This window comes from Ornithorhynchus anatinus, chromosome 5 (assembly GCF_004115215.2).
Source record: "Ornithorhynchus anatinus isolate Pmale09 chromosome 5, mOrnAna1.pri.v4, whole genome shotgun sequence".
NCBI classification, from domain to species: domain Eukaryota; kingdom Metazoa; phylum Chordata; class Mammalia; order Monotremata; family Ornithorhynchidae; genus Ornithorhynchus; species Ornithorhynchus anatinus.
Genome location: NC_041732.1, coordinates 3,162,619 through 3,173,653, shown reverse-complemented (window position 1 = coordinate 3,173,653; position 11,035 = coordinate 3,162,619). Strand labels below are relative to the sequence as shown.

General features: G+C 61.7%; 1 protein-coding gene across 1 annotated transcript; it reads right to left on the bottom strand.

Moving 5' to 3' along the window:
• Positions 1-1,362: 1,362 nt before the first annotated feature.
• On the bottom strand, positions 1,363-5,762 carry NCCRP1 (NCCRP1, F-box associated domain containing). Its single transcript, XM_029064810.2, has 6 exons — positions 5,456-5,762; positions 4,008-4,076; positions 3,863-3,914; positions 3,349-3,444; positions 2,734-2,872; positions 1,363-1,728 (listed from the first exon to the last, which is right to left on the bottom strand). The coding sequence occupies exons 1-6, from the start codon at positions 5,688-5,690 to the stop codon at positions 1,588-1,590; spliced, it is 732 nt and encodes a 243-aa protein (XP_028920643.1). The 5' UTR covers positions 5,691-5,762; the 3' UTR covers positions 1,363-1,587.
• Between the last annotated feature and the right edge of the window lie 5,273 nt (positions 5,763-11,035).

Here is an 11,035-nt window from a genome sequence, read left to right as displayed (position 1 = left end):
TCATCCCCATTTTACAGATGAGGGAACTGAGGCACCGAGAAGTTAAGTGACTCGCCCAAAGTCACACAGCTGACAAGTGGCAGAGCCGGGGTTTGAACCCATGACCTCTGACTCCAAAGCCCCGGCTCTTTCCAGTGAGCCACGCTGCTCCTCAACCGGATCTCGACCTCACCGTCTGGTCGCGGTCGCAAGAGGGGCGACCGGCGGCGGTCCGGCAGCGGGGCGGTGCCGCGCCTGCGGGAATACCGGCGACGGCTCCTGCACCCCTGGGACCCTGTCATCTCCGGCCTCTACTGCCAGTGCGGCTAGGGGGCGCCACGGAGCCGGGGGGCAGGACGCGCCCACTCCCCCCCCCCCAGGCCTCGCCCCCGGTCGGGCCGTCACCGGGCCTCGCCCCGTCCATCGTCAGGCCCCGCCCGTCAATCACCAGGCCTCATCTAGGCCTCTCCCCCTGCCCAGCCCCCGCCCCCTCGACCCTTCCCACCCCCCTCCCGCCCCCACCCCTTCTCAATAGAGCGTCTCCCCCGCGTCCGGATCTCTATGGGGATGGGGATCACGAGCGGGGGGCGGCCCAGCTCTGACCCCCCTCCCCTCACTCGGCCCCGCCCCATTAAGGGGTGGGGGTCCCGTCTCTGTGAGCCCGTTATAGGGCAGGGATTGTCCCTATCTGCCCCGAATTGTACACTCCCAGCGCTCAGTACAGGGCTCTGCACATCGTAAGCGCTCAGTAAATAATAACGTTGGTATCTGTTAAGCGCTTACGATGTGCAGAGCCCTGTTCTACGCGCTGAGGTAGATACAGGGGAATCAGGTTGTCCCACATGAGGCTCACAGTCTCAATCCTCATTTTCCAGATGAGGTAACTGAGGCACAGAGAAGTGACTTGCCCGCAGTCACACGGCTGACAAGTGGCAGAGTCAGGATTCGAACCCATGACCTCTGACTCCCAAGCCCGGGCGATTGAATGGGTGAAATAGGAGCGGGGGACGGGGAACGGGAGGAAGGGAGAGGGGAGAGGACTTTGCTGGGTGACCTGAGGCTGGTCGCTCACCTGCTCTGAGCCGCGCTTGCCTCTTCTACTGGTATTTCACTGCAATCGTATTTACTGAACGCTCACCTCGTGCAGAGCACTGTACTAAGCGATTGGAAAGTACGATTCGGCAATGGAGAGAGACAATCCCTGCCCACACCGGGTTTACAGTCTCCTTAAACGCTTCCTGGGTGCCAGGCACTGTTCTAAGCGCTGGGCTGGATACAAGGTAATCGGGTAGGACACAGTCCTCGCCCCACACGGGGCTCGTGGTCTTGATCCCCCTTTTCCGGATGAGGTGACTGAGGCACAGAGAAGTGAAGTGACTTCAGTAAACCAATCAACTGAGTTTATTGAGCACTTACTACGAGTACGGTATGAGGCGCTTGGGAGGGTACAAAGTGATACGGTTGAATGAATGAATTAATTAATGAGAGGTTCCAGAGGGGAGCGAGGAGGAGGTGGTGTTGGGGTTTCTGGTTATTGATTAGGGCCTGTTCAGGATCGATACAGTGGAAATAGCAGCAAAAGGGGGTGGGAAAGGGGGTGGGGGACCTTCACTCCCTCAGCTGCACGGAAACGGAGCTGTCGGTCACCCGGGTCCGGTGGAAACCGTCCGGACCCTGGTGGTCTTTGGTCTTGTGGAGGAAGTGGACGTAGCGGACGCCCGGCCCATACTTTTTGAAGACGTGCGAGACCTGCAGAGGCGGAGGGGAGGAGGAGGGGAGACGCCTCCCTCAGTTTGGGGAGGGGGCTGCCCAAGGCGTCCGCCTCCTTTAGAGCTCCCTTTTGTAAGTCTGGATGCAGGGAGGGGCCGGATTTCTGTGGGCGTAGTATTTGTTAAACGCTTACTCTGTGCCCGACACAGATAGATAATAATAATAATGTTGGGATCTGTTAAGCTCTTACTAGGTGCAGAGCACTGTTCTAAACGCGGGGGGAGATACAGAGTAATCAGGCCGTCCCACGTGAGGCTCACAGTTAATCCCCCTTTGACAGATGAGGTAACTGAGGCCCAGAGAAGTGAATAATAATAATGATGGGATTTGTTAAGCGCTTACTAGGTGCAGAGCACTGTTCTAAACGCGGGGGGAGATACAGGGTCATCAGGTTGTCCCAGGTGAGGCTCACAGTTAATCCCCATTTGACAGATGAGGTAACTGAGGGCCAGAGAAGTGAATAATAATAATGATGGGATTTGTTAAGCGCTTACTATGTGCAGAGCACTGTTCTAAACGCGGGGGGAGATACAGGGTCATCAGGTTGTCCCAGGTGAGGCTCACAGTTAATCCCCATTTGACAGGTGAAGTAACTGAGGCCCAGAGAAGTGAAGTGACTCGCCCGCAGTCATCCGGCTGACAAGTGGCAGAGCCGGGATTCGAACCCATGACCTCTGACTCCCAAGCCCGGGCTCTTTCCACCGAGCCCCGCTGCTTCTGTATAGATGCAAGACGGGAAAGGTGCCAGTTTATCCGGTTGGACAAAGTCCCCTCCTCACGTGGAGCTCTGAGTCTTAATCCTCATTTTACAGAGGCCGTAACTGAGGCCCAGAGCGGCGTAAGTGACTCACCCGAGGTCACACAGCAGTCAGGTGGCGGAGCCGGATTTCCAACCCAGGTCCCTCTGACCCCCAGGCCGGGGCTCCAGCCCCCAGGTCGCGCTGCCCCCCGCCCCCCTCCTGACGCCCCCTCCGAGGTGCCCACCTGCAGCCAGCAGCCTGGGGGGCCCCGGGGGTTGGTCCGGGGCGCGGTGTTGTATTCCTTCACCACGGTCCGCCGGTCCCCCTGCAACAGCCGCACGTGCAGCTCGTACACAGACGCGTCCAGTTGGCTGTCCTCGTACCTGGGGGGCGGGGGGGGGCGGGGGGTCGAGGAACCGGGACCAGGCGGAGGAGGGGTGGGGGGGTGAAAGAGCAGAGAGGAGGAGCCGAAGGCCCCGTCCGCTCCCCTCGCTAGCCCAGCCCCAACCCGGAGGGGGGGGGGTCGCAGACGTCCCCCCCCCATTCCCTCCGCGGCAATAATTATGTTGGTATTTGTTAAGCGCTTACTATGTGCCAAGCACTGTTCTAAGCGCTGCAGGGTCATCGGGTTGCCCCACATAGGCCACCCGGTCTTCATCCCCGTTTTGCAGATGAGGTCACTGAGGCCCAGAGAAGGGAAGTGACTTGCCCAAGATCACAGCAGAGGAGTGGTGGAGCCGGGATTAGAGCCCACGACCTCTGACTCTCAAGCCCGGGATCTTTCCACTGAGCCACGCAGCATAGACACCGCCCCCCCCCCCAACACACACCTTCGCCCCCCACCTCCCCCAGTCCTCACCAGTCCATGACAGTGATGTCCGGTTGGTATCGGTCCAGCAGCTCCTCCCACAGGCCCTCGGCCAGCAGGTCCACGCACTGCTGCTTGACCGTCCAGCTGCCGGGGAACGAGGCGGGGTCACAACCCGTCCCGTCCCCACCGTGTGTCCCCCCCACCCCCCCACGATCCTCAGCCCCGTGGAGGGAGGGGGCCGGGCCTGGAGGAGGAGGAGGAGGAGGACACTCTGACCCCTCCCGCCGCCCGAGGTCTCCCCCCCGAGCCACGGGGAATCTTCCCACGGGTCCCGAGTCCACACTCGTCCGGCCACGCACCTGCCCCCCCGGCCCCCCCCGTGACCTTTCACCTGCCTCCCTCTACGGGCCCCTTCTCATTCAGACCCCCCCCCACGTGTCCCTTTTCGTTGGGGTCCCACGTGCTCCCCCTCGCCCCCTTTGCGACCTCCTCGTGTGCACGTATACACAGCCCCCCCTCCCCCACATGCACCCCCCCACCCCCCTCCCACCCCCTCACCCACCTGTAGTTGGCCTGCAACTTCTCGGTGCTTATCTCCCAGCCATTAAAATTACCTGGCGGGGGCGGGAAGTGGGGGAGATGAAGGGTTAAATCAGGATGCCCTTCCTTTCCCCCCCCCCAGCCTCCTCCCCCCCCCCCCGCCTTACCGAGAGACGAGAGGGGCACGGCCTGGGCATTGCGGGGAGCGGGGGGCGCCGGCTCGTAGACGTTGATGCCTGGGGAGAAACGAGGGGGGCGATGAACCCCGCTGAGCACTCCCTGCCCCCCAACTCCGTTTCCTGGGGAGGGGCTGGGGAAAGGGGGTGGGGTTGGGGTCCCGGGCACTGGTCACGACCCCCGAGATGAGGCCCCGAAAGTCACCCCAGTTTCTCCAGGAAACCGAATCGGCAGGTCCGCGAGGGAGAGGCCGGGATCGGGGTGCCAGGGGGTGCCAGGGGGTGCCAGGGCGTGCCAGGGGGTCCAGTGGGGGAAACTTGGCGAAGTCGCGGGGAGAAGAGAGTGGGGACGGAGGAGCGGGGAGGAGAAAAACAGCCTGAGACAGAGACCGGACCAAAGGCAGAGGCGGTCAAAGAAAGGAAAGGGACAGGCATGGGGAGAGAGACAAGGGCAAGGGCGAGAAGGCCGAGACGGGGGAGAGAGAGACACGGGGAGAGATCGGGTCGGGGAGAAACAACAGACAGAGACAGGGGGAGGGAGGCAGAGACAGAGACAGAGGGAAGGCGGCAGACACAGAGACAGGGGAAGGGAGGCAGAGACAGAGACGGGGAAGGGAGACAGAGACGGGGGAGGGAGACAGAGACGGGGGAAGGGAGGCAGAGACAGAGACGGGGAAGGGAGACAGAGACGGGGGAGGGAGACAGAGACAGAGACAGGGGAAGGGAGACAGAGACGGGGGAGGGAGACAGAGACAGAGACAGGGGAAGGGAGACAGAGACAGAGACAGGGGGAGGGAGACAGAGACTGGGGAGGGCGGCAGAGACAGAGACAGGGGAAGGGAGACAGAGAGAGGGGAAAAGAGGCAGAGACAGAGACGGGGGAGGGCGGCAGAGACAGAGACAGGGCAAGGGAGACAGAGACAGGGGAGGGCGGCAGAGACAGGGGTAGGGAGACAGAGACAGGGCAAGGGAGACAGAGACAGGGGAGGGCGGCAGAGACAGGGGTAGGGAGACAGAGACGGGGGAGGGCGGCAGAGATAGAGACAGGAGAAGGGAGGCAGAGACAGAGACGGGGGAGGGAGGGCGGCAGAGACAGAGACGAGGGAGGGAGGCAGAGACAGAGACGGGGAAGGGAGGCAGAGACAGAAGGGAAGACGAAACCCGCAGAGACGGAGACGAGCCAAAGAGAGTCGGTGGCAGAGACGGGAGAAACAGGTGGAGCGAGCGGCTCAGGGAGAAATCAGAGACAGGGACCGGGCGGCAGAGACAGAAGGGGGGGACAAACGGGAGGAGAGACAAAGAGAGTCGGGGCGGGCGGGGACACACCCATCACCTGTCGCCCACCCCCCGGCCCCCCAGCCCCCCAGCCGTGCCCCCTCTCCCCGATGCCCGTCCTGGGTCTGCAGGCCCCGGTGCCCCCCCCCCCCCCCCGCGCCCACCCTCGGGGTTGGGGCTCCGGAGCAGGTTTCGGTAGAGCGGGCGGTGCAGGTAGAGGAGCTGCCAGGTGAGGCCCGGGGGTGGCAGGGGGGCGGGCAGGTCCCTCTGGGGTCCCCACTCGTCCAGCAGCCGCTGCCGGGCGGTGCCCTCCGACGGGGTGGGCGACGGGGGCGCCGGGCCCGGGGAGTCCGGCACCGGGGGCAGAGGGGACGGGGTCCGCTCCTGCTGGGCCGACATCCCGCCGCTGGGCCGGCCTGGGCTGGGCTGGGTTCTGCGGCCCGGGCCCCCGCTCACCCCATCTTCCCGGTCCGGGGGCGGGGGCACCGAGGGGCGGGGGGCACGGGGCGGGCCCCGCCTCCGTGGTATTTGAGGCGGAGCCTTGGCACCGGCCCCCGGCGCGGCCACTTAAGGTGGAGCCGGGGAGAAGGCGGGACAGGGACGTTCGGGGGGGGGGGGGGACCTCGCCCCCTCTGCCCCTCCCTCACCCAAGGCTCCCCCGCTCCGGGACTGGGGGTCCCCGGGCACCCCGGGGTCCGGCCCCCAGCCCCGGGTCTCCACGGAGTCCGAAGCAGAAACCGGGCATCCGGGTGGCCCAGCCCTGCCCCGAGACGGTGAGTAAGGAGAATATTAATCAAGATAATCAGTGTTTGTGCCGTCCCTAATGACAGCACCGGTGGTGAGAAGACTCATTAATATCGCTAATTGCAGGACTATTGCAGCTCATTACTAACAGTAATGATCGATAGCAATACCACGGGCAGAGACACCCTTCCCCCCCAAAGGGCTCCAAACACCACCTGAGGTCCCAGGCCCAGAGAGGGCGAAGACTTCCCTCGGTGGCCTGCTCGCCCCCACCCCGTCTTCCCTCGCCCAACCAGCCCCCCGACCCCACGTCCTCTCCCCCCTCTCCGGGCTCCGCCTGCCATCGGGATCCAGGCGTCCCGGCTCCCAGCCCAACCCCCTTCTTGCTGTCACCGCTAAGCCCCTGAAACTGCGGTTGGGTGGGTCCCTATCGGATGGCAGCCCAGAGAGGCCGAGACTGAGAGGGCACACGCAGGCATCCAGGAAACACATACATGCACCCACACGTTCGACTTTTTTTATTTCGAGGCCCCGGGAGCGTCGGGGTTGGAGAGGGATGGGGTGGGGCATCCGACCTGGGAGAGTTAACGGGTCAGAGGGAGCAGATTTGACTCCTTTTTATCCCCGCCCGGAAACTATTATGATCTTTTCGGACACTGGGGTGGGAAACCGGGGCCAGCGAGGTTGAGACCGTCCCAAACGGCTGGGGAACGAATAACGGTACCGATAATAATAGTAATGACATTTGTTAAACTCCTAGTATGTACCGAACACTGTAATCGATATAACATAACCGGTCCCGCCCCACAGACTACGAGGATGGGACACCGGGTCCTTTATCCCCATCTTACAGAAGAGGTAATCGAGGCGCAGAGACGGTGAGTGACCGGCCCAGGGTGGCAAACAGATGTGGGATTAGAACCCAGGCCCGTGCTCTTCCCACTAGGCCGCGATGGCTTCGGTCCAAAGCTGGGCACGGGGGGAAGGGGTACCCTCCCCGTCACCCCTCGGAGTTGGCACGTGTGAGGGCCTGACAGAGACAGAGGCGGAGAGATGGAAACAGAGACAGCCCTTTAACCACTCGGTATTGGGGTCTGCGAGGACTCTTGGTTTATTGAATTAATAGTGGGAATGGCTGATCCGGAAGCCTTCTTCTTGTTCAGGGTGATGCCATCCACCTCGGGCAAGGTGTATGCCAACTTCGGGGTAGTCCCGGCCGCCCCCCCCCCCAATCCCGGCACCCCGCTCCACCCCCTTCCCCAGGGGTCACCAGCTGGGCCCCCGCCGGTGGCTATCTCCCTCTCTAGACTGTAAACTCGCTGTGGGCAGGGAATGTGTCCGCTAATCCACCTTCGTAGGGTGTTCAGTACAGTGCTCCGAGCACGGTAAGGGATCAATAAATCCGACCGATGGGACTGCCCGGCTGACAAAGCACGTCAGGGGCAGGGAAGGTGTCTGCTAATTCGGTTGCGTTCTCGCAAGCGCGTAGCACGGTGTTCTGCCCAGGGTAAGCCCTCAATCGATACCATCGATGGATCGATTAATGGATTGGACAGTGCGGGGTCAGGCGGAGGACAGGGCGCGGGATGAGTCAGAACCCAGGCGTTTCAGACCGGTCCCGGAAACGCAACCGGCTCTGGGGAGGAGCCCGCAGTGACCTGACCACAGGAACGAGGCCGCTGCCGCCCAGATTCATTCGTTTATTCATTCGTCCACCCATTCCATCGTATTTATTGAGCGCTCGCTGTGTGCGGAGCACTGTACCGAGCGCTCGGAAAGTGTAATTCAGCAACAAAGAGAGTCAATCCGTGCCCACAACGGGTTCACGTCCGAAGGGGGTGGGAAGGGCCCGAGGCCCGGGCCTAGCCGCTCGCTTAGCTGGTAGCCACTAAACCGGGGATTTAAAGGACCCCCTCTGGGACGGGACAGGGTTGGGGCCGGGACCCTCTCCCCGCTCCAGGGGTCCCGCCTCAACTGGGATCCAGGCGTCCCATCTCCCCGTCAAGGCCCCGGGACCCTCGCCCTTAAGCTTCCCCCCGGAACCGAGGAGAGAGCAGAAGGCCGAGCGTGGGGGGAAGGGACCGAGAGGACCGGGCTTTCAGGAAGATCAAATTCGGGGCAGGTTTAGGCAGGCGGGCCCGGGCGGGAGAGGCAGACGGGGAAACAGAGGCACGGGGTGGGGAGAGAGCAGAGGCCTGGCGTCGTGGTCGGAGCCCGGGCCTGGGAGTCGGAAGGTCATGGGTTCTAACCCCGGCTCGGCCACTCGTCTGCCGGGTGACCCTGGGCAAGTCGCATCACGTCGCTGTGCCTCAGTTGCCCCCTCTGTAAAATGGGGAGGAAGGCTGAGGGCCCCACATGGGACAGGGACTGTGCCCAACCCGATTTGCTTGGATCCACCCCAGCGCTTAGTACGGTGCCTGGCACATAGTAAGCCCTCTCCGGGGTGGGGTTGGGGGCTGGAGGGAGGGGGCGTCGCCCTGCAGAGCGACCCCAACCCACCTTCGCCCCACCCACCTGCCCAAGGGCCACCGCCGCTCCCCCCCCCCCCGCCCACAGGAGGGCGGTATCGCTCCCCGGCCGGGGGTGAGCCCCATAATAATAATGTCGGTATTCGTTAAGCGCTTACTACGTGCAGAGCACTGTTCTAAGCGCTGGGGGAGATCCAGGGGAATGAGGTTGTCCCACGTGAGGCTCACAGTCTTCATCCCCATTTTACAGATGAGGGAACTGAGGCACAGAGCAGTGAAGTGACTTGCCCACAGTCACACAGCTGACAAGGGGGAGAGTGGGATAATAATGACTATGATATTTGCTAAGCGCTTCCTATGTGCCAGGCACTGTACTAAGCGCTGGAGTAGATGCAAGCCAATCGGGGTGGGCACATTCCCTTGTCCCACGTGGGGCTCGCGGTCTCAATCCCCATTTTACAGATGAGGTCACCGAGGCCTCGAGAAGTGAAACGACTCGCCCAAGGTCAGGCTGCAGACAAGTGGGCCGTGGGCCCCCCTCGTCCAGGTGCCCCGGGAACCTGCCCCACTCTCCTCTCGGGGCCGGGAAGCTGTGAGCTTTCCATAAGGACAGGGAACGGGTCTGCTTTTCTTTCGTATTTATTGAGCGCTTACTGTTCAAAGCACTGTACTAAGCGCTTGGAGTGTACAGTTGAACGGACACAATCCCTACCCACAACAAACTAGGCTTCTGCACCTGATAAAGCATTCAGTAATACCGCGGGCTCCGGTGGGACAGGGACTGTGTCCAACCCAACTATCTCGTAACAAAAAAATAAAACAAATGACGTTTGTTAAGCGCTTACTATGTGCAAGGCACTGTTCTAAGCCCTGGGGGATAGAAGGTGATCAGGTCGTCTCACGTTGGGCTCACAGTTTTCATCCCCATTTTACAGATGAGGTAACTGAGGCACAGAGAAGTAAAGTGACTTGCCCCGAGTCACACAGCTGGCAAGCGGCGGAGCCGGGATTAGAACCCACGCCCTCTGACTCCCAAGCCCGGGCTCTTTCCACTAGGCCACGCTGCTTCTCGGCATGTATCTATCCCAGTGCTTAGAACAGTGCTCGACCCATAGGAAGCGCTTAACAAATACCACCATCATCCTAATAAGCGTCTATCGAATATCATAATTATCAATGCCATCGATTGACTGATTGGGACCCTCATGACGGGAAGAGCGGGTGGATAACTTGGACGCCCCCATCCTGGCTTGCTTGGCTTTCCCCACTCACCGCCCTCTCTCCAACCTCCAAGCACCCGGACACGATGGGCTGGATTCGCACTCCATCACGGGTCACAGAGAAGGGCAGGGATTCTCGCCGGGGCCATCTTGTCCCTGTCCCTGCCCCCGAGCCACACCTGCCCTAATCCCCCCAGATCAATCTCTTCCTCCCCGGCTCCTCCAGCAGGCCCAGGCAGCCGCCCCCCGCTGTAACTCCCCTCCTGCCCCCTCTTCTACCTGGGACGGCGACGCCTCCAGGAAGCCCCCTCTCTTCCTTCCCCACCCAGCCACAGCGGGGCCCTCCCCTCTGCCCTTCCTCCAATTAATTGCTGCCTATTTCCCCACCGGGGCGTGGGATGTTGGGGCACCTGATTGGAAAGGGGTGGACAAGTTCAAGGTGGAAGCAATGTGCCCCAAACCCCACGCCAGGGTCGGAAGGGAGGGGGCGGGGGGAGGGAGAGAGAAAGACACCATCCAGGATGACACGCAAATTCGTCAAACGTTCCATATTTTTTATAATTCTATTTATTTATATTGATGCTATCGGTGCCCGTCTACTTGTTTCGTTGTCTTCCCCCTTCTAGACTGTGAGCCCGTTGTTGGGTAGGGACTGTCTCCATTTGTTGGCGAATTGTACAACAATTCCAAGCGCTTGGAACAGTGCTCTGCACACAGTAAGCGCTCGGTAAATACGACTGAATGAGTGAATGACCTTTTTGTTTTCTGACGGCTTTTGTTAAGCGCTTCCTATGAGCCGGGCACTGTGCAAAGCACTGAGGTAGACAAACGGATCAGGTTGGACACGGTACCCGTCCCCCGTGGCGTTCACAGTCTTCATCCCCATTTAACGGATGAGGCGACTGAGGCCCAGGGAACTGAAGTGACTTGCCCAAGGTCACCCAGCAGACAAGTGGCAGAGGAGGGATTGGAACCCAGGTCCTCCTGACTCCCGGGCCCGGGCTTCTCCCGGCCCAGGAAACCCTGGGTCGGGTGGCTGGCGCTGACAGGCCGCACACGGGGCAGCCCGATTCAGGATTCGAGAGGGAAGGGGTAAAATCCCGGGTGGGCTTGAGGGCCCGTCTAGGGTGGAACGGGGGGGGGGACGGGGGCTCTTGTCTCTCCAAGTCCCCCAGAGGGTCAGACCTCCTGGCCGGGCCCGCTCCATCCAGACGACTAGCCGAGGAGAGCCGAGGGGAGGGGGGCACGTAGACGGACGGACGGACCCCAGCCCTCTCCCTCCACCACCCCCAGGACCCCAAATCACAGCCCA